Source organism: Betta splendens, chromosome 24, assembly GCF_900634795.4.
Source record: "Betta splendens chromosome 24, fBetSpl5.4, whole genome shotgun sequence".
Lineage (NCBI taxonomy): Eukaryota > Metazoa > Chordata > Actinopteri > Anabantiformes > Osphronemidae > Betta > Betta splendens.
Genome location: NC_040901.2, coordinates 9,785,320 through 9,808,343, shown reverse-complemented (window position 1 = coordinate 9,808,343; position 23,024 = coordinate 9,785,320). Strand labels below are relative to the sequence as shown.

Genomic DNA, 23,024 nt, shown 5'->3' with positions numbered 1-23,024 from the left:
GACTTTTCGTCTTTTAAGGATGTCTCGTGCACGTGTGCTCGGGCTCGGTAGTGCAAGAAGAACTAGGTTCCGCCAATTTCGGGTTTATAATTGCTTTTCTGTTTTTACTGTGGAAGGCAACTTAAATCTGGACTGATAGCTACGACTAAGCGTAAACTGTGTTCCAAATGGGTTGACGGTAAGGTAAGTCTAGTTTTGTTTCATCGCAAACAGACATTTATTCGTACTCTTATTCATACTCATTTTTCAAATGTTCCCGGTCTCTTGGCGCCTCTCCGCCCGACTGTGATAATTTCAGATACGTTGATCACACAATAAAACGATTTAAATAATCTTTACTTAGTGCTAAAGAGTTTAGAATGATTTGTTTGTTGTGTTTGTTTCTCCAACCGAGCACAGCGACCTTTGGTTTCCATGGAGACGGAGCGTGAACGCGCATAGGGACCTCTCATTTACTTATCACAATAACCAACAAATATCCAACAAACATAACAAATGTGTAGCGTTGCAGGTTACAAATGTATAAAATTATATATATATGTGTGTGTGTGTGTGTGTGTGTGTGTGTGTGTGTGTGTTCACAAATATAAACAATTAATCAATTATTGTGATACTGATTTCTGATTCTGATTTAATTGTTCAGATTATTCAACCAGCAAAACTTACTTCAGTTTTAACACAAATCCTTTTATTTTTAAATAATTTGTAGTGCTGCGTTATGGGATGAACAACAAAATACTGTTTAATAAGAATAAGAAGAATAAGAATAAGAAAACCTTTAATAGTCCCGCAGTGGGGAAATTACCTCTCACAACAGCAGTACAGATGAGCAAGAATACAGGTACAGAACAGTTTGTGTTGGCACAGTACAAAGCAGTACAGTACAGTTAGAGTGAGTATGAGGTCATTGCAGGGTTATTGCACAGTAATGGGTATAAGATTTGTACCGGTAACAATATACATGATTGTTCACAGATTTACACAAATATTGTGCAGAGCAGGTTGCTATATAAACCACTGATGCAGTGGGTGAGTGACTGTGGTGGGATGTGGTCAACAGTTCTGATTGTACAGTCTGACAGCAGCAGGTAGGAAGGATCTACGATATCTCTCCTTCACACAGCGAGGGTGGATCAGTCTGCTACTGAAGCTGCTCTCCAGAGCAGACAGTGAGTCCTCCAGTGGGTGAGAGACCTGGTCCATGATGGATGTCAGTTTAGCCAGGAAACTTCTCTCACCCACCTCCTGCACCGTGTCCAGAGTGCAGCCCAGGACAGAGCTGGACTTTCTGATGATCCTGTCCAGTCTCTTCCTGTCCCTCGCTGTGATGCTGCTGCCCCAGCAGACCACACCGTACAGGATGGCTGATGCCACCACAGAGTCATAGAAGGTCTTCAGGAGTGGCCCCTTTACTCCAAAAAAAAAAAAAAAATAGATCTAATAAACTTCAGCTTTATTAGCTAGCATTAAAATACTGTTCACACATTTAGCTAAATTAATTACTTAACTAATTATTTTTTATTTTGTTGTAGTGACACGCCCTGCATCTACTGTACTCGTATAAGGAAATCATTGTTGGCAAATGTCACATAAGGCTGAATGGCCTCTATGGAGAGGAAGCATGAGATCTGCAGCCCCTTTATTCCAAGGCGCAACGCTTTAAGGAAAACTAGTGCAGAAATAGTCAGTGAAGCCAGACAGTTTCTACGAGTCCAGTCCACCCAGCGACCGCTGACGCCCAGAGATGGACAAAGGCAACTGTTTGGAAAAAGCTCTGTCCGTGCAGACCATGCCAACAGACCTCCGTCCACCTTTAGGTTAGTCACAAACTTAACATTAACCCTTTTGCATTTTGTCAATATCTCATATTAGATTTTGGTTACATGAAATATATAAAAGAGCTTCTTTTTTTTGTAGTCTTCATTTTGATGCTCCTGACTCAAGACCGGGTTCAGGGACTCGTCTCACTCCACTGGACCATGTAATACACTCAGACATAAATACACATATAAAAGGATTTTTGTTTTCAGATAAAGATGCTATTTGGAGAAAAATCGGGTAATTATCTACATGTGTGATTCAAGTTCACCATGAAATGCACGATAAATGGATAAACCCTTCACTTCTGTGTGCCAAGTGGGCATCATCATTTTGTAACTGAAATGAAGGATTATCTGGAAGAAATCAAAAAGATTATAATAATTGAATCTAAAAAATATGTAAAAGAGTAATACAAAAATAATAGGATAAAATGGAGACAAGTTTTTTTATGGGTGAATCAAAGATGTGGCCTATTGTTCACACCTCATCCCTGACGTGTTGGACTTCACCAGAAGCCAAAGTTTCCAGTCCCCTGTGATGATGAGGATCTATTCAAGGCCATTCCCAAACCCCCCACTGACCCTCTGGAAGGAAAGAGGGGGGTGGCGGGGGCACGACCACGTCTCCGCAGGGCCGGATCTCTCACCAGGTTGCCTCCTGTAGATGTACAAACAGATGGTAAGTAGGAACAAATACTGATGTGCCTGAAACAAGAGAGTAAATATAGTCAATTAAGAAAAGTTTCCATTTACAGAATGCAAGACCTGTGCTACTTTTTACTAGGGAATCATCTGTGGGGGTAAAACAGGGCTGAAGGTATGAGTGTTAACATTAGCATAACTAATCTGTGTAGGTACTGGTGCTAAAGCAGTTTTCTCACAGGGACATGAATGGAGACATTCACATCCTGACATTATACCTAATTTACATTCTCCGTGGTTGAGCTGGGTGAAAAAACATAATTTACTGCTGCTGTTTCGAGTGGAAAATGACTACTCTCTCCCTAACCTTTCCCATGGACCTGCTCTGCTATTGAGCTTAATTAAATAAGAATGGATATTGAGTTTTTGTGCATGTACACACATGCTGTACGTGTGTGTGTGTGTGTGTGTGTGTGCGTGTGTGTGTATAAAGGCACACAACGCAATAGACGAATGTTGAAGCAGTAGATGTACACAGCAGCAACCTGTTAAATAACTTTCCACCATATCCTTTATATGTGTTGAGTGAGAGACAGATCAAACCCAGGGCCAGGACAAAAGCAGCTGTCAGCTAAAAAACTCCCCGCAGACCACGCCGAGGTCCGAGGTTCCCACAAGCCTGGCCCACGCCGAACAGCTAGTGAAAGGTACGCCTCCTTCCTTCAGTTGAATTCGTGAGATTTTACCCTTCTTTTCGACGACCTCCCACCTTCTTCTGCTCGCTCTTTTCGACTGAAGTGACAGTACAACAGTGAGCTAAAGATTTATAGTAGCCACTGTCAGGGTTAATAGTCCTCCTGCTCCTTTTCAACTCTCTTTGTAATGCCACTGTAAGTCATTTTCATTCTTTCCTTCATTCTTTCATTCTAACTGAACTGTATTATCATTATACTCATTATTATACATACTAATGTCAATATATGAAGTCAGTGGGACCAGCAATTATGTCACTAACAAACAGAGCCAATTCTTCAACGTTACACTTTCAACACCATTTGAAAGTCCTATAAACTTTTACTGTGCACCACAGTATATTTATGTCATCAGAACCAGCCTCCTGGCAAGCTTCAGTCTATAGGCCCTGCCTATATCTGTCATTACCGTCATGTCAGCGTTCACACCTTCGCAGTTAAAACCACGCTTCATTTCTGCCGACTTCATCCACTGTGTGTCAGTGCGAGGGGCATAACTCTTGAGGCGCGAGGTCAGGAGCTGCTACGATCCAACCGCCTATCGATCGGGTGGGGCAGCGGGGGCCGTGGAGGTGGGACCGGCCATAAAACACTTTTACAGGAAATCTGGGCTATTGCCCACAGCACAGCTGGTTACAAGCCATTGTAACGTACAGTATTTGGAAGTAGTTGCTCACATACTGTAGCACAAACCCAAGGGATAAAACTGTGGATCTTTGTACAGCTGGGTTAGACGGGTACGAAGGAAACTCACAATGATAAATCAGATGTACACTAACTATAAGTATCTATAGTCATAGTACAGATTAATCTGATCAGTTGGAGGAGATATAAAGATGAGGGGAATAGACTACCACCAGGTTCTTTTTCTCCAATAAGCTGGAGCTTTATAGCTCCAAATGGCTCTCTATTAGATTTGGGTGCCCATCTGGGCAAAGCTGGCAGTGTTGTGACGGCAGTGCACTGGCCAGGCCTAAGACAGGGATGAGGTCATGTCTCAGAGAATGCAGCATCACACAAAGAGGCCTTATTATCAGGCTCTTAATCCTATCATACAGAGCCAAAGCCCCCTCACTGACATTAACTGCAACATGCCCCAGCCAGTTCTCATTGCTCTATATACCCTCTGTGCCAGCTTATACCAACCACTAAATCTCTATCAGATTAAAAGTGCAATATATAGTAACACACTCATACTTTATATTAATGCCGGTGTCATCCAGTGATGCTCTAAGTGAATAAAAAGCAAATTTGGGCATTTTCTCATATAGATTATGAAACAAATACTTAAATAGGAGGAAATAATCCTGAGTGTCAGCATTATGTATTAATGTCTCTGCACATGCTTTATGGCATATAATGACAGGGATGCTCAATTTTGTCAGCATTCATTTATCTCATTTGTGTGAGATCCTTCAAGTACAAGTCATGAGTAAGATGACTCAACATCAGGTCTTGGGTTTATCTCTATTAACAGGTCTTTTCACAGCTGGTCACTTGATTGTAGGCGATGAGACAATAAACCCTAACAATAAACACATTACACCGATCTGTAGGATGTTTAGTCATTTTCTTAGTGTGATATGATGGTGATATACAGTACAGCAACTAAGATGCAACTGCAAGCCACAACAAAAAGCGCAGTATGACACAGGGCGTGTTTTTGGAGCGCCCTACGGTTACTGCACAGAGGCGGCCTGTCACGGTGACGAGGCATGAACAGCTTTAACCAGACTGCCCACAGATCTTAGTTCTGTGTGCTGGAAAAAAGCATGCACGCAAGCACAGGCACATGGCTCCACTAGAAGACAAACTACAAGCAGTGGCACACAAACACAAATCTATTGTGCACACATAGTTTACATGAGACTGGTATCTGCATAGCTTTCAACCTCTGCTGCAACAGGGACACCTGGTGGTACTAGACACAAATGGCTTAACAGCCAGTAAGCCAGTAACGTACTGTATGATGGAGATTATTAGTCAACCCAGTTATTCATCCTGTCAGTGTTTTGTCTCACTTTCAGTGTATGTTTTGTATCGTTACTGAAATGATTCAATGATCGGTATCAGTGCAATGTTATGTAACCAGGCTCTTCTTGTTGCCGGTTCTTTGTGCCTACAGTAGAATAAGGCAGCTTGATGTTGACTCAGGACCTGGACCTACAGAGTGCAAAGGAGGACGGAGAACAGGTTTGTCCAGATAAACATTTACATTTAGTCTGCTGCAGGTACTTACAAGTCTGGAGTAAAGCTGCTTTCTCCTCACTGGACAACACACTGTAACCCCTTTTTGCGCAGCAGGCACATTTATCTCAATAGGTTAATCAGGTTCTGACAAATGTAAAATTGTGCTCGTATTTATTTTCTAACACACTTTTTAAGTCAAATCAATAAGAACATTCATAAAGTGACTGATTGTATATCACACAATTCAGTGTGCACCAGAAATAAACCACGTCAAAACACCTCTTTCTGTTCTTGCCACACTTTGATTGGGGTGTTGTTGCTATGCGCCTAATTTCCACGGTGAGAGGTAGACAGCCAATAGCTGTGAGAACTGTTAGTTTGGGCAACCACAGCTTCCTGCATCGCACCAAGCAAAGGGGGTTTGCAAATACTAAGCGAAAAAAGGTATATAGCATACACGCACGCACATGCCCCCCCCCACACACACACACACAGACTAATTCACATGAGCACGGAAAGAAATCAGAGGAAGTAGACCTGTAAGATGGTGACCTTTCAATGTGGCATCAAACTTCCTGCTGTTTTATTTTAAGACTGTGAACTTGTGAACCATACTTGCTGCTTATGTTCACCGCCTGCATTTAGATGTGATTTGCTAAATTCAATTTTTCTGTGCACGTCTCAGAGCTGGGGAACAGAGACAACACCACAAGAGCAGACGAGGAAGCAGAGTCATTGTTCTGGAATAATACGGTTGCTCCCCTTCTCAGACAGCTGGAAAGTGTGGCTGCAGGTAACGTGGCGGCTGAAAGAAGGAAACTGAGGGAGGTGGAAACAAATCAGCTGTGAGCAAAGTAATCTGGGCTTGAGTGTTTTTCTCCAAAGTGAAAAATTTTTTTCAGTTTTTTAGCACTAACATTTGTGAAGCTTCTCAGTGGTTAGTCAAGGTTGTCTGGAGGCTGAGTCACAGCATCAACCTAATGTAACCTAAGAAGAAACACGTCCAGATGATATTATTAGAGCTTAGTTCCTCTTGTCAGTGTCTGCTTACTTGCACCAGCCATACAGAGAAATAGCTCTTTTAGCACAAGTAGAAGAACCCATGTAAAGTCTTACAAAATGAAAAAGCACAGATTTCAATCGCTGAATAAAGGCAAACACAATAGTGTTGTTATTGGCCTCCATACAGAACTGTCTGACTGCAACCACAGTCTGGCAGCCATGAAATGAAATCTATGGCTGTAAATATTTTAACACTCTACAAATTTAATGGAAATTTCATTTGAAAGATAAATATTAAATATTTATCGTACCAAGTTCCTTCAGGCTCATGCATAAAACACCTTCCAGAATCAGTAGGAAATTGAGTGTTGGGAGTCAGGCTGTGGCTAATGTGTTTTAGAAGGCATCAAACCCTTTTATTCATACAGTCATTGATTTTACCTCAAAAAGAAAAAAGACTTCTTTTTATTCTTAATGCACAATTATGCAAAATCCTTTTTGTACATTTGACCATAGAAACTGAGGCTGCTTCATAGAGGTAGATGTTATTTTATATTCACAAAAACATCTTATCTCCTCTGTTTTTATCCAGACACACAGGCGGGTGTTTACGTTTGCATTTTGTGTAAATGTTGGTCTTCTTGTCTAAGTTGGCTTTCCTGTGACCCCAGGCAGCTCTGAGGGTGCGGTGGACCGCCTGTGTGATTTGTGCGACGGCCTCCATGGCACCTTGGCGAACGCGGACATGCTCGGCCGACGCTGTAAGAGGAGGTCGGGGATTCTCCGGACGCTGTTCCGCCTCATCGACGTGAAGTCTGCCCGGCTCAACCTGCATATCGCCAAGCTCTGCCTTGCTGTGAGTCACCTGCATGTGTGCGGGCGCCAGGTTTCTATCACCGGCCGGCAGGACACTTAAGAAGAAGTTCTTCCTTTTCAGATGTGCGTCAGTGGCAACAACCTGCTCAACATCTGTAAGCTTGTCTTCCAAATCAGCCGCAGCGAAAGCAACGACATGCTCTTCGAGAACAACTCCATCATCGGTCAGAACGCTGTAGTTCACTTCCCTACGTTTCTGTTTGTGTGAAGCCTCTTCTCCCATTAGCTGTGTTGTCTTCCAGACTCGTTGCTGGCTGTGCTGAGCAGTGAGGAGGTGTCCACATCTGGAGAAGCTCTGCTTTACTGTGTCGGCACTCTGAAGTTTCTCTCAGGAAACAGTGCAATCCTAAAACTGCTACTGGACAAGAACTGTATCGGCGTGTCTCAGATTCTGATCCAGAGGCTTCACACAGTGGAGGAGTCCCATTTCACTATTGCAGGACACATACTCGTACAGGTGTGGCTTCTGCTGAGAAGGCCTGAGTCAAGCTCCTGTTTGTATTTAGAGGACAGCAAAGTGTATTTTAATAAATATGTATTTAAGCATAATCTGGTCCAAGTGAAGTTTTCATGCCAAAGCTCAGACACAATCAATGTATGCTGTTAAAAAATAAGCAGGTCATCACTTTCCAAAGGTTTGACTGCTCCTGTGTGTTGGAAATATTTGCTTCCCTCTTGGGTTATGGGTTATTTCCATAGCTTTTGACATGCAATATTAACATATAGTAAACACCTGCCCCTGAGACCGTATATGTGTACTTACACAAACTCTGTTCTGTGTGTCTGACCTTCGACCCCTGTAGCTGACAGCGACCCTGAGGAGCCTCGCTGACCATCCAGATTCCCGTTCCCTCTTTGTGTCCTTCTCGATCCTGCCAGAACTCTGCGTGGTTCTGCGTCATCACTGCAAAGACCAGGACATCTGTACCAACATTTCCAGGATATACAGGTACTGAATCCCGTGTTTCTCCACGTGGTTCTAATTATGGAACTTGATGTGTCACCACATTTGTGGTTTGAAGTCAGAATTGTGTTGTGAAGAGGGTTTTTTTCTTCCCGGTCCTCGCGTCAACTCACTAATTTAAAACATTAGAACCTGCCAGGCGTTGAATCAAAACAGAGCATCATTCACTTCCCAGCACCATCTGTACGCTGTTAGTTCTTCTCTCTCCATCACTCTTCATCCACGGTAATTCCCCTCTATTATTTTATTCTCTTTCAATCTTTGGAAGAAGTTGATCCTCATAACCAAAGGTCTTCAGGGATGGTTTGCATTTCTCTGTGGGGCGTGGTTCTACTGTACATCTGTTTGGCATGTGTAGGTCACCATTAGTACAACAGCAGCCAATACATGATGTATCAACCCCCGTCGGCTCCTTAACAACATGGTTTGAATGTTCAAATGAGTTGAATGCAAAACATCCATACACTGCTATATTTGCAGGACGAAAATGTTTATGGAAAAAATGCAAAAGCAAAGTGCAGGGGATGAAATGCAAATGTAGCAGTGTTGCTTCAGTCGAGCTCCAAAGTCTCCGATGTTCTGCTGATGCTCATCTGGCAGCAGACCAGATCTCCTACACTATCTCTGATCACAGTCCCACATACACTACATCTATTGGGTGACCCACCAAACACATACAGTACTGTGCTGTAATGGCAAATATAAGGCAAGATAAAGTTTTGGGTCCCAGCCCAGTGCATCCAGTGAGTCGAATGGTCGATGTGTTGTCTCTTCTCTTCCACAGCAAACTCTCCTCTTACTCTGAGTGCCGCCTCGCTCTGGCCCAGACCCCCGACTGCTACCAGCTATTTTTAGATTTGCTAAGTAAACATCACCAAAAGCAGGTGAGTTCATGGGCTTACTTGTTGTTTAGGTGTGTGTGTGTGTGTGTGTGTGTGTGTGTGTGTGTGTGTGTGTGTGTGTGTGTGTGTGTGTGTGTGTGTGTGTGTGTGTGTGTGTGTGTGTGTGTGTGTGTGTGTGTGTGTGCAAGAAGTGAAGACAAGCATTTCCAGTGCTGATGATGTAACTCCACGGAGCTTGTTTACCTTCAGAGCAGGCTGTGTATGTACAAGTCCAAACACATTTACAGGACATTGTGTCCATTTGCTCTTGGTATTTGTGTGTGTGTGTGTGTGTGTGTGTGTGTGTGTGTGTGTGTGTGTGTGTGTGTGTGTGTGTGTGTGTGTGTGTGTGTGTGTTCAACTGGAGAAGGAAGGGAGGAGACAGATAGAGCTGATGAGTTTATGTACAACAGAGGTGATGCAGAGGTGGAGGGGAGGGATAGAACATTAAGGAGAAAGGGAAGGATTTTGGAAATCCAACATGACCAACATGTGTTTTTACTTTGACCAGGAATACGCACACAAACATGCCTCAGGCACACACACACACACACGGAGGGCAGTCAACACCTAGTCCTGGGACAGTCTGTGCTGTTCTCATACCAGTGTCACGCGTCACTCTGAGATATAAGTGTAGTCTTGCTCATCTGCGTTTTTACCAAGTGGAGTCAGATCACATTAATTCTTAGTAAGCGTAGTTTCGCTGTAACACGTTTGTACTGCTCCAAATCCTCTAGGGGGAATAACTGGCACTAACTATACTGTTGTTGATCCTCAAATAGTAAAAACACAGTGTTCCGGGGTGTCAAGTTGATTATGTGTTATTTTCTACTCTTTAATCCCATAATGTACTTATATACAAACTACAAACTATTGACGTCTTGCGCTGACTAAACTCATCTTCTTGAACAGAAACCACTTTGAGGCGACTTTGGCTTTTTGACTAAACAACAGAACCAGGCAAAAACAGATGTATTTACTGATGCAAACTGACCACTGCTCTCCCGCAGGACCTGGTCGTGCGCCTGCTTTTCACGCTGGGGAACCTCACGGCTAAAATGGACGAGGCTCGGCGGCAGCTCTTCCAGTGCCAGGGCTGTGCAGACACGCTCCTCCGGCTGTACGACAGCTATCAGCGGAGGCGGAGGGAGGACGTCCCGCCGCCCAGCACGCCTCCCGCTCCACCTGAACGCGTGCAGGATGATGTGCTGGTGAAGCTGGTGAGGGTGCTGGCCAACATGTGCATCCACCCGGCTGTCGGTCCAGCACTGGCAAACAATGCAACCTGCATTCAGCTTCTGATGGAGACTCTTGGTGAGAACAGACCAGGATCTTTAATAGAGCTCAAATTCCCTATAGTAGATTTGTTCTGTTGTGCATATTATAGCCACGAAAAGCCAAGTGTGTGAAAATTGGAGCTTCGGTTTAAAAATAGCTTTTGGGTGCATTGTATGTACAGTAGGTATCTGCAGGCACCAGACCACTTCCCCTGTGCTGGGAACAAGACATGACTCTGACATCATGTTCAAAATGCAGCACATCCTCTTTGGGTTTACCTGTTTTGCTTTTTTCGTTAAGAACAACGCGGTTCAGTGCATGAGCAGGATGTTCTTTCACATTTCACAGTCGACTCGGTTTGTGTTTGAAATTCTCCCATGTGGTTAGATAGTTTCAGGACAGGTTGAACGCAAACGCAGGTGGGGGTGAAACTCTTTATTTCTCGGCTGCCTGCCTCCTACACGCCTGCTCTGTGGCAGTTAGGAGTGAGAATTTAAAAAAAGAGCTGAAACAAGTGCACGGGAGATTGATGTCAGTAAGATGGGGAGTAAATTTGGTGACTGAGGCAGACAGGAAAATAAAATGAGCAAGTGAAGAATATTGAGATGGCTTGATAACCGAAAAATCAAAAACAGGAACTCAGTGGATGGAGGACGAAAGAGCCGACTCGCCTGATAGATGTCTTGTTTTGATCAATTTCAGGCTTCACTCTGCTTTAAATTACAAGGCTTTGAAAGCAGGGGAGGGTCACAACAAAGTGGCATTTCCAGTCAGACCTAGAAGCAAAATTCAGCACGTTGCAGGCGCCGGTTGACAGCGCAACCACAATATCCGCGATTTATGACGGAGCACTCGACATCTGCTGCTATATCAGGAACAGACTCGCTTCTTAGACGCACACGGCGTCACGCTTGGTTAGACTTGGTCACATTGACCTTTGTATGAGCGCGATCACGCCGACTGTATCGGGTCAGAATTAACCACAGATAACAGCTCCTTCTATGATAACGTCACAATGTCACATTATTGTGGCAGAGCTGAAATATGCAAAACAGCCGGGGCTCTTTAATTATCTGATGTAGAGCGCTTTAACTACCTGCAGGTCTTTACTGCTTTACAGTTGAAAATATGGAAAACAGACACACATGGACTCACTTTACACAATTGATGCTGCAGCTGTTACAAACATTAATAATTAACTCTCATTGTATTATCAGGCCCTCATCAACAAAAAAAAAAGGAAGTGCTGCTTTTACCCGGCTTCACTTTGCTGGTCATGATCCAGCAAAGAGAAGTTTATTCTGCGCTAGTTCATCTCACATAAATAATATAAATGTTAATTATGCATGATACAACACAAAGCTCGTGTTACTAACTGTTTTCTGGCTTTTCCTCTGTGTGGGTAACAGAGTTGAGGTCCGTGCATGAGAGCGAGGAGCTGCTGGTGAATGTAGCCGCCACCATCAACAACCTGTCTTTCTACCAGGACGACAGCTCTGCAATCAGCCACAGTCAACTCAGCATCGCGCAGTGTAGGTCCAACAGAGGCCGTAGGAATGAACGGAAAGGTGATCAAGCGTCGCATTCGGCTCACGCTGTGTTTGTGATTTAGTGATGCTGAAGCTGGTCCTCAGCTCCAGCATGGACGCCATGCTGGAGGCCACCCGCGTGTATGGAAACCTGTCACAGTCCAAGGATGTGCGGGATGTTATCATGCAAAACAGAGGTAGAGTATATGATGAACACAAGACATCAGAGATTTACAGTAGCAGCAGTAGCAGTAGGTCTGTGTGTAATTGGTTGGTTCATGCCACCTTCTTGTGTTTTGTCAAAAGGTAACAGACACAAGGACAAACTCTATAATAGCAGCCATGTCATCCTCGCCCTGCTGGGTCCCCATAAACTGCCTAACCCGGTCTACGTCCCTCTCTGTCAGTGTTCCAGTTTGTGGTGACGCTGCTCGACTCAAAAAGCACCGAGATGTGTTTCTCAGCCTGCGGGGTCCTGACTAACTTGGCTCTGGACCCTCCCAACAGGGTCAGTCTCTCACTAGAGGGGGCTGCGACCAAGTAAGGACAAATGCACTCAGATAACAGTGGTTTGTTCATGCGTTCATATGCTGCTAATCATCTCAGTCTCAATGAGACAAAGTTATCAGCATGTCTGGTCGGTTTGGATTCATCTGTACATTCTAACAGATGCTCAAAGTGGACCAGGCTCTGAATTTATCTCCTATCTGCAGTAAAGGCTTCTCTGAACATAAAAGTTCCTATGTTTCCTTTACCCACACTCACTGTCAGATGCAGAGCTAATGGAGTGGAGCTAATGCCCACAATCCTGCTAGTAATGTGAATCCTGCTCCCTTCAGTCATATGATGTGTGTGTGACCAGGCTGGTTGACTGCCTGAGAGACCTCGGAGCAGGTGACTGGCAGCTAGCGGGGCAGGTTTGTCAGGCCTTGTGGAATATGATTGGCGGAGGAGCCGAGAAGCTGCTGGACGCACAGGAGAGCGAGGCCCTGCTGGAGATCCTGTCTACTTACTTGGGTTGGTGTCATAAGCCTTATACTGCATAGTGGATGGGACTCAGGGGGAAGGGTGGGACAGAACATTTACACAATGTTGACCAATATATCCCCACAGTCACATGAGGGAGTTGCCTGAACACAAGTCATGATGCTGTAGAGCATTATTAATGAACCTGAAACGTCACACTGCCTTCTTTCAAACACACTCCCTTTATTCCACAGATAAAGAAAAGGCCCTGAAATGGATAGAAAATGAAGATGTGAAGGACTTTCACAGAGCATGCTGGGAGTTGGAGTTCCTACCTGTAGCCCAAAAACTAATGAAGTCCCTGACAGCCTGACATGAAGACGTTCAGAAGCTGCTGGACACAGGAGAGAGAGCTAAGTTAAGAGGTTTACTGCATGCAGAGGTTATATATCGATCCACATACAGTAATATATGTCAAACAATGACCTGCAGTTTAAGGTGGTTGTGCGGTGAAGTCAATTCAGCGTGAAGTCGTGTGACTTACAGCTGAGTCACTTGTGGAAATCAGTGGGAAAACTCCCTCATGTAGCCTCATCCATCCATGACCTCACGCTCTGGTCTGCATTTTGATTAAAACCAAGTTCAAGCTGACAGTTGATGCTATAAAACTTTTACAGCCTGTCGTCAACAGGTCATTTGTGCTTTTGGTCAATAGATTTTAATGTAATTATGCAATATAAACTAAACAGTCTAAGTGGATAAAAAGCTAGAAAATATGTGTGGATATGAGAATTACTACATTGTTTCTAGATTGTTTTTGTTGCGGTGGCTAAATTATTATGTTGTTTATTTATATTCTTGACTCCTTTTATTTGTTCAGTTTTTACTTTTAACGCACTTTAATTTTCACACTCATTAATCTTGAAGACCTCATTTCAGATTCTCTCACCTGTACAGACGTAATACAACACTTGGTGCAAGCGCTGACCTCTTGTACCACAGGCTTGATCTGTGTAAAGACAGCTGGTAGTTTCCTGGAAACGAGGTTGGCCTCGTCCTAATAAATGCGTTAGCTGTGCTCATGCGCAACTTTTACAAAACAAGGCATTTCTTTGTTCCAGGAAACTTCTCTGGACATTACTTTAAAATCTATCGGACTTTAAAGACCCATAAAACACAAGCATTACCAGGTAGTTTCACGATAGCGTAATCTTGAAAAGAGATGACTACATGGAACTGACCTCATGAACAGACCTTTTACTGTCGGTTTACTGTGACTTGTGCATAATAAAAAAATAACGTGTTTTGCTTGAGAAAGCCTTTATTGTTGTACAGATATGGGGCCAGGCTGTGCTTACAAGTTACACCAAGTAGCCTAAAGTACAGCTTTTCAAAAGTCACATCATTATTACACTGAAACAAAGAACCGGCTCTTAATGTAACCCCCCCCCTTAGATTTCACACAAGTGACCTTAAACACAAGCACAAAACAACCCAAGCCGTCAGCCTGAGCTGAGGACAGACATTGTTCTCTACATAGACATTCTCAGGTTGATGTGAGAGACAACTGGTTTTCCACAATCCTTTCACCGCCGCGTACTGTATGATCAGAGCCACTGATATCTGAAGGCAGTGCGGTCACTGGGCTTCTGCTGGTGATTGTGTGGTGACAGACAGGCTGAATGCCGTTCAGACGCACCGCCGGCCTCGTGGGAACAGTTACACTTAACTCGGGAGCAAAAGGACGAAGAGGTAGGGTGTCACAGGACCTCCCCTCATCTCCAACCAAATGCTGGTCAAGACCAAAAGGAGACTTTGACCTCGATCGCACCACAGAAGCAGAGGCCGTGATGTGATTCCCAGTGAGTCATACGGGTCTCAAGCTCATACAGTAAAACTAAATTCCCAGAACCCACAGATGAGACTACACTAGTTCCCTGTGGTCAGTTTACTGTTAAGGAAGTCAGCGTTAACGCATACTGGGGATAAGATTGTTAGAATAACACCATGTCCAAAATGATTGATCCTCTTCACAACGCTAAAACATGCTGTCTAACTCTAACGAGCACGGCTCGTTTCCTGTACTTGAGCATCTGAAGAGTGGAACTTAGCTGATGGTGACACTGATCGAGCCATGACTGATTCCTAAAAGGTGTCGGGATCTCCCACTTCTAACATATTTGATGAAGAATGAACCGGTTCGGGAGAAAGCTACAAATGATACACAATTCAATATCATAGTTTTATTTTTTTCAACGTTTTCATATTTTTTTTCATATAAAAACATGTCAGTAACTGACATCAGTCAGAAGTTTGGAAAAAAAAATCTCCACTTCCTCTCAAAACCACGTCCAAATGTACCATCGTCCTCGTCCTCCTCGCGGAGACGGCACTCATTCATCTGTCTGAGTCTCTCAAACCAACCTCAGAAGAATGCACTACTAATGGATTTAGTAAACAAAAACAAAACAGCAGAGGTCTCGCACCCCTGTTCAAAAAAACAGAAGCTGCTTTGCACTGGTTAGATTCCCCCTGAGAGGAAATAAGCACAGCTACAACCTTTTGCGCTCAACGGTGTGGACCGCCGCGTTCCGACCAACGGGAACGCGGCCGCCCGGAAACAGTCCCTGCTCTAAAGAGCACTTCTTATGATTCATGGAGAAAAACAGAAGAGGTATTCATTTACTGGTAAATTCACATCAACCAGGCAGCTGGGACGAGCGGAAGACAGAGAAGGTGTGGTTGGAACAACCGGAAGCCAGTCCCACCTGTTGAACCTGGATCCCAACGCTTTGATTACCTTTTCTATTTGTCCCCTGCACAATTACCAGAAATATAAAGATATAATCATCAACCGATGAACGGTCATCTCACAATAACAGAGAGCTACAGCAGAAGCAAGAAGTCTTTCCTTCAAAGTGCCTCGCTTTTTTTTTTTTTTTTGACACATGAAATTTTTCAGACCTTTTATCTCCATTATTCGTGTGAAACACCAACATTCACACCCCAGTCATCATCAACACAGGACACATCCACACACGTACAGTCAAAGTCTAAACGGGCTCAGACAGTGTTCTTTGAGTTTCTTCCCAACACCTGTATGGTATTCACACACTCCTTGGGTTAGCTTACATCGACATTAGAGGTTTGGGGGTGGGGCCATAAGAAAAGAGGAGGGGAGTAATGCAGTGGATTTCTAATGGACAGGGGCTTAGAGGACGGGAGGGGGGTCGGGGTGATTTGGGGATCAATATGATCCCACTGAATACAACATGGGAGCAGCAGCAGCAGCACGTGTGAACACTGTGCTGGATAGTTCAGGCACACATTAAAAAAAAAAAAAAAAAACAACATCGCCCAAACGCCTCCATCTCTAACACGCATGGACACCGACATCCACTTCCCGTCATACAAAATGAAATAAAAAGGTATGAAAGAAACTAAACAAACAAACAAATAAGAAAACAATGACAACTGAATCAAAGTGCAGACTACAGACTGCACAGCTTTCAGGGGCTTTGACGGGGGATGTTTTCTCAGATTGGCAATGAATGTGCTGCAAGCTGGAATAGTGGATCATTGTCCTGCATGCCTCTGGTGTCAGCGCTCCGGCCTGGCACAGACGTCCCAGCTGAGCTACAGTCCCTGCAGGGCGCCCTCTGTTGGTCAGGTTTGGCACTGCAGGCAACAGTCTCCGTATCCACTTGCAGTTTGAGATGATTTTTCTTATTCGGTTTCCATTTGTTCTGATCCAACCGTCCAACAAGCACCGTCACAACCCAGGGCTCTCGGTCACACTGTTCCTGTTGAATCTCCCCCCTTTGATTTTCTTTTTTTTTTTAGTTGTTTTTTTTTCCTTGAATTGTCCCACAAAGAGCAACGACATTGACAGTAAAAGGACAATGATAAAAACGCCAGAAGCACTTCATGTCATGTAGCGGGTGATCGCTCTCAGAGCGTATAACAGTTCTGCCTGCATTCGCGCTTCCATAAGAAGCAGATTTACGTGGACCTGCAGGAGACAGAGAGAGGGGAGATTTAAGGTTCTGCACTTTGGTTGAATTGTCATCAATACGGAGGCCAAAAGAGGAGATTAAGGGATTGATCTCACCTTCTCCGAGTGCTGGAACTGCCTCCAGAAGCTCTCATACATTCTTTTGGTGGTCTTCTCAGGACTACACACCATGGTCTTAATATAGATCTTAAAGCTGCGGTCCAGGAGCTGGTTTATCTCGCCGTAATCGTAGTCATCATACCTGAGGATACACAAAAAAAATGAATGTTAGCAAACAGACCGAGCGGTGCTGACTGGGCACAGCAACACATACGAACAAGGAAAACGCTGCCTCAGCGTTGTCACTCTCCAGAGACTGACCTGATACCAAACATGCAGTGGATGTAGTTCCAGATGGCCCTGCGCAGCATGCTGGTGTCCACGTCCTTGTGTGTCGCCATGGTGTTGTAGGTCAGGTTGTAAGCCATTTGGAACTTCTCATCCAGCATCTGACCGACATCAGGATACAGGCGGTTGACCAGGGAGAAGCCGTGATCCTCCCAGCTGTAATCCTAAGAACAAGTCACCACTAGTTAATAACACTCCTATGGATCTCACATCTGAGTCTGTATATTTAGAATTAAACGACCTCCTACCTGTGCTCTGAACGTGGGCACGTGCTCCCCTCTCCTGGAGAAGTCCTTGTAGCCGTAGCTGGGGTCCTCAAAGTGTCGGGAGATATCCCTGGACGGGACGCACTCCTCGTCCTCCGCGGTCACCACCAGCATGCTCTCGGTCTTCTCCCTCTCAAAGCGGGTGGCCATCTCCTCCTGGCTGGCCTCCTCGTCGTCACGGCACTCCTGCAGGTGCCTCATCCGCTCCATCAGCACCTCCACCTCGCCACACACGTCCTGCAGAAGCCCAGACCGGCATTAGACAACGCTAAGGACGCACACGCACGCACACACGGCGCCCTCTACTCACCTGGTTGCCAAACACGTCGTCGTGGTGATTAGCGTGGCCGTTGCCGTTAGCGATGTCACACACGCAGTACTGGCTGAGCGACGGAGGCCTGAACGTGTGTCCGCCGTCGCAGTGGATCTCGGGCGTGATGCCGCAGCCGAACGTGAAGGAGGCGAGGGAGTGGTAGTGTGTGAGGAGGACCACGGCGTGGATCAACTCGGCGAGGGACCAGCTGTGCTCCTCCGCTTTCAGAAGGCGCTGGAAAGAACAATGAGGGATGCTGAGCGGAGCCAAAGATGACTTCAGCCTCACTGAGCCTCAGAAAGAGGGGAAAACCCATTTTGACACTTCAAGTCTGATTTACTGTCTATACTACGTGTGTGTGTGTGTGTGTGTGTGCGTGCTAATAGTAAATCCAGACAAATTAACCAATTGAACAGCTGCAGCCTCCACTCGTGAGCTCAGTTGGTCCCGTGAAGGCGAACATCCACGACTCTCACCTCCATGTGCTCCTTCGTGAGGAGCCACGGCCGGTGGGCCAGGATTTTGTTGAGCTCCCCCAGCTGCTGCAGCTTCCTCGGCGCCTCGTCCAGGCCGTTCAGCCACTTCAGGTCCCCCCCCACCTGGAGGAAGTCGTTCACGTGCAGGTTCACCAGGTAGGAGCACTGGTGTCTCGCTGCCGCCTGCGGGAGCACAGAGGCAGCGACAGGTGAGCGCCGGGCACTCGAGCGCTCAGCCGAGGAAGAGACGCGGGGCCGTACCATGATGCCGATGTAGTGTCGGTAGTGCAGAGGTAGGGGTCCGTCCATCTGCAGCAGGTAGTGCTGCGTGCGGAGGAAGCTCTCCAGGTACTGCGGGTGGAATCCCATTACCAGAGAAATGTTGTCCAGGCGACCGAGGGCTGCGAACGCATCCTCAAATATTGACTGTGTCCTGGTGTCCACTTTACTGACTTGAAGAATCTGAGAGAGCAAACAAACGCTCATGAGCAGACGTAACATTTATGACACGCGAGCAGGATCCCGGATCGGCTCGTACCTCTTTTTCGGGGATGAATCGGCTTGGTCCGTTGCCTAGGGGCCTTGGGATCCTTATTCCCAAGTCCTGGAGAGCAAAGAAAGAGAAAAAAGCATGCACATTAAATACCGCAGAAGCAGAAACGCTACTGGCTTCGATCATCACTTCCCCATTTCTACTGCCTCGAATTCTGCCCCTTTTCTCGGTGCCCCAGTAAGAAGTGGAAAATCTAAACCTCTTTGTCCGAACGCAGCAAACCTGAATAATAAGGTAGAAGCGGTGTAATAGCAGCGTAATAACCATTTGCCCAGAGTTAATAGGCGCATTAAAGTACAATTAAATCATGATGATGCATAAATAATGAGACGTCCCCACGCGTGGACCGGTCGACTGTCCACACGAGCAATAGAAACCGGCGCATCGCTTCCATTACGTCCTGCAACTTTCCGCTGCTTGTCGAGACATGTCCGCGGGCGCACAATGGAGCAGGTGAAGCGGCCGAATGAATGGGCGCAAAGCGGGCATTGAACGGCAGCTGACACGGCGCCTTGGAACGTGACATCCGCGCGTCCGGGCCGCGACCGCCGGTCGGTAAAGTCCGGCTCGTCCCCGGGTCGTTCCCCGTCGACCACCGACTGCGTCCAGCTCGTAAACAAGCCCCGACAAACGGCTCCGGTCACCGGGCGCGTCGCCACCAAACACCGCCGCACATTTTAAGTCAGACCACCTTTTTTTTTTTGTCCATTTGGTGCGTTTTTTCGCGTCTCACCTTTTTGCTGAGCCGCTCACAATGGGTGCAAATCTTCAACAACCTTGTCACCGCGAACGAATTATTCTCCACATTTCCTGTCTGTGCGACTGCGTGCCTCATGTCGTGTCCTCCCCGCGCTTGTCTGATTTAAGCGGTGTAAAATTTAAAAGGTCGTCGGAACGGCTCCTCTGCTCCGCTCTTTGTTCCTGGAGGCACTGGGTAAAGTGCTCGGCCGTCAGCTGTTGCAGCCCCACAGCAGAATACCGTCCTGCCTCGGTCATACATTCGGTAAATAAGTCGAGCCCCGCGTGAGCGACGCGCGAGCGGGCCAATCGCGCGGCGAAAACAACCGCCCGCCAGCCAATGGCGGCGCGGGGGCGGAGCAACGCGTGAGGAAGGGGCGGGGGGATGAAAAACGTGAGCAAAGAGAACAATCCCCCTCTAAGAAAACATCATCACTTCTCTCCTTTTGTTCCCTGCTGCTATTGATCATGATCGACTTTACCGGCATGCGGGACGCTCTGTGCAATGCTGAACAATGACAGCAATCAATCAGGAGGAGGCCGGAATAGTTTCCTAAGAATAGTTTACTAGGAGATTGATTCCTGCCAAATATAGCTGGAAAAAATGCAGCGTGTGAGTGCGTTATCTGTGCAATGTGCATTAAAAAAAACAACAACAAGCAAAGCAGCGACGTGCAGCGGCTCGTTGGCCCGGCGGCTCGGTGCCGCGCCGCGGGGGCCGGGCGCCCGGGGCCTCCGCCGGTTAGCGCGGAGCTGCAATAACAACAGCAGCGGCCCTTCAGGTGGCAGCGCTCAAACCGCAGATATTCCTCCACCAATCAGGCCCGGCTCAAGGAGGGCTGTGAGAGAGGAGGAGAGAGGAAGCGCAGATAAGGAAGGCAGCGCTTATGGCTTTGTTTGTCCCAGCTTGGCAATAACAGGCTCACGGGTACAGTCCCACTGTTTTATTACTGCTCCATTGTCAATAAATCCTTAGAATGGTACAAGATGGGAACGGACAACAGCACAGTGCTGCAAATGGTATATCACAGCTTTATCTTCCTTTAAATTTCACTCACGCTAGTCTTTAAGTCAATGTCATTTGCACGTGAAGGTCTAATATTGCATTGCATTGTAAGATGATTGCACCCAAGTCAAAATGGCAGAGAGGACGTAAAGAAGAAGAAGTCCAGCCTGGCCTGTCAGGCGAGCCGGCGGCCCCGTTGCACAGCGATCAGCAGGTTCATTGTGTGAACGGAGCCCCTCGAGCGATGCCACAGGGTGGGGCGCGGGGAGGGCATCAGCACGTTCCCAGGGCTGGAGTCAGCACTCCCAGGGCTGCCAGGAGCCCCGTGGCTCAGCAAAGCGGCACAAGAGGCTGGTCAGCGCTGGGGCTTACGGCACCACAAAGCCCGGGGGTCCGGCCCCGCGGACCGGGCCAAACACTATTGTCGGAGTGCGCACGCTGACTAATGCGGGGGGTGTTACTGGCCCAGGCTGATGTTCCGCCTCCAGCTGCTACTGTGAGGAGATGAAAAGCTGAAGCCGCCTGGTTTGTGAGCCTCAGTGCATTCAGGGGTGTCGTCTCAAGCTGCCTCAGAACACAGTGTACAGTAACATAAGGAAACCACAGTGCAGGTGTCACAGGGGAACACGAAGACCTACATCTTCAGTCATCTTTGAAAATTCAGTACGCAGCCAATTTCAACGCTCCTGTTCTCCAAGATAACAGAAAGAAAAAATATATATAATTTAGGTCAAATGACGAACGCTGTTTTTGGGAACATTCCCATTTGGGAATGAGCGCGTGAGGACTCGTTCAATTTAACACAGCAGCCGAGAGGGGGGAGTCAATCAGTCGCTGTGCCACCCTGAAGGCAGGCGTGTGTGTGTGTGTGTGTGTGTGTGTGTGTGTGTGTGTGTGTGTGTGTGTGTTGGGCACACAGAGGTCAAGTCAACATTACAAAGATTGGTCATAATGAAGGACCAGGCTCCTGAAAACAACAGGAATCCTCACAGATTTGTTTTAACAGCGCGTAAAGCATTAGATAGTGATCGAGTGGAGGAAAGCCTGAACAATGGACACATTTCCACTAGTGTTACACTAGAGGTAATAAAAATATTCCCATAAAGAGCAACAGCCTGGCAGATTAAATTGATTAGCGTGTACTGTTTCAGGGCCTTCATCATAAGTAGTAGTGACTGGAACAGCTCATGGTCTGAAACACAGGTAAGACCTCGACTCACCGTGGAACCTAAAGGGGAACAGGCTCGTAGAAATCAATTCTGCCACGTTCCTGGACCTCGTCTTAAGGTTAGAGACGCAGCTGTTCAGATTCTTGCACAGGCAAAATTTGAGGGGGAGCTTTAGTAATTTTTCTAAAGAAGTCACTTCCCCATCTGCCTCTGCAGCACTGAAAAAAACAAACTAATCCCTGCAGCAGCTTGACGGACATTGGGCTCCACTGCCAGTACAGTCCAACCAGGCACCTGGCAGCATCAGTAACGAGGCTGATGGGAGATGATGAAGGGGTTAATGGTGTAGAAGCACTTGGCAATGTGATATACAGTACAATGAGCGCTGCAGTGCTTTGACAGGTTTCACTGCTGTTTTGACGTCTCTTTCTGCAGAAACGCGCGTGAACTCGTCATTACTGGAACCCACTGTGACCACTTTAAATAAAAACTGGTTTCCACCATCGCTTCTGGGAGCGACAGCGCGTCTTTTCTAGAGGCATCGCCGCCGAAGGAGCGAGTTCGATAAGTGACTTCGCTCCTGAGGAATTCGACCCGAAACGCGGAAAAAACACAAGTGAAGTAGCGGTTTCGCTGAGATCACTGAGGGTTTATGGGACCATGAGCATGACAGATACTTTCTCAAAAGCTCACAAAAGCAGTTGTTTTTGCCCTTTTATGAGCGCGGGGCAGCATTAAGAGCAGCCGTAAACCAATAAAAGAGGACGATGAAAGTTCAGATTAAAAAACAGGGGGAGGAAGTCGTGCCAGGCGTCAAAACGCTGCACATGTGTCTCGGCTGCGGCTGCCGTGTTTTCTCATGCAGCGAGATACGAGGGCGACCGCAGAAAGCGAGGGGATGTTGAACAAGCAGCGGAGGTCCACCAGACCAGCGCCGACCCGGCCTATCAGCGAGCAGGCGAGAGGAAGCGGAGAACTCTGACATGAGCCTAGCAACAGGCCTCCACCAATCAGGGGGCCAGAACAACAGTTACAGGAACCAATCTTCTGCCTATATGGTTTCGCTGAGAGAAAAAAAAAGAAAAAAGAAAAAAAGAAGGAAAGGAAAACAAGAAAAAAAAGTTTTGCGGAGGTAAGAAGTTCACTCAACAGCCTGATCTGCCTGTTGCGCAGCCAGTCATTCAGTTTTCTGATCCACTTC

At 46.4% G+C, this 23,024-nt stretch overlaps 2 protein-coding genes across 6 annotated transcripts in view; one reads left to right on the top strand and one right to left on the bottom strand.

Annotated features, from left to right (window-relative positions):
- The first annotated feature begins 30 nt into the window (after window positions 1-30).
- Window positions 31-16,251, top strand: armc2 (armadillo repeat containing 2). Of its 4 annotated transcripts, none has more exons than XM_029141306.3 (18): window positions 34-183; window positions 1,533-1,817; window positions 1,918-1,981; window positions 2,334-2,499; window positions 3,049-3,169; window positions 5,340-5,407; window positions 6,090-6,197; window positions 7,078-7,262; window positions 7,344-7,446; window positions 7,525-7,739; window positions 8,086-8,231; window positions 9,031-9,130; window positions 10,138-10,441; window positions 11,815-11,937; window positions 12,018-12,131; window positions 12,342-12,474; window positions 12,797-12,951; window positions 13,155-16,251. In XM_029141306.3, exons 2-18 carry the CDS (start codon window positions 1,600-1,602, stop codon window positions 13,271-13,273), a joined length of 2,442 nt encoding a protein of 813 aa, XP_028997139.1. In that variant the 5' UTR covers window positions 34-183; window positions 1,533-1,599; the 3' UTR covers window positions 13,274-16,251. The 4 variants fall into 4 exon arrangements, 3 of the variants coding, with proteins under 3 accessions (XP_028997139.1, XP_028997141.1, XP_028997140.1); XM_029141307.3 differs by having other exon boundaries at window positions 39-178; XR_003784662.3 differs by lacking the exon at window positions 13,155-16,251 and having other exon boundaries at window positions 31-183; window positions 12,241-12,474.
- Window positions 15,129-23,024, bottom strand: part of sesn1 (sestrin 1) — a 29,318-nt gene continuing 21,422 nt past the window's right edge. The window contains exons 1-9 of one of the 2 annotated variants that reach the window (XM_029141316.3): window positions 19,644-19,901; window positions 18,896-18,961; window positions 18,619-18,819; window positions 18,358-18,540; window positions 17,879-18,115; window positions 17,551-17,805; window positions 17,276-17,466; window positions 17,012-17,156; window positions 15,129-16,912 (exon numbers count right to left, since the gene is read on the bottom strand). In XM_029141316.3, coding sequence (XP_028997149.1) covers window positions 16,826-16,912; window positions 17,012-17,156; window positions 17,276-17,466; window positions 17,551-17,805; window positions 17,879-18,115; window positions 18,358-18,540; window positions 18,619-18,819; window positions 18,896-18,961; window positions 19,644-19,745 — 1,467 coding nt within the window. In that variant the 5' untranslated portion in view covers window positions 19,746-19,901 and the 3' untranslated portion in view covers window positions 15,129-16,825. Of the gene's footprint in view, window positions 16,913-17,011; window positions 17,157-17,275; window positions 17,467-17,550; window positions 17,806-17,878; window positions 18,116-18,357; window positions 18,541-18,618; window positions 18,820-18,895; window positions 18,962-19,643; window positions 19,902-23,024 lie in introns of those variants that run through there. The other variant, XM_029141315.3, reaches the window with a different exon arrangement.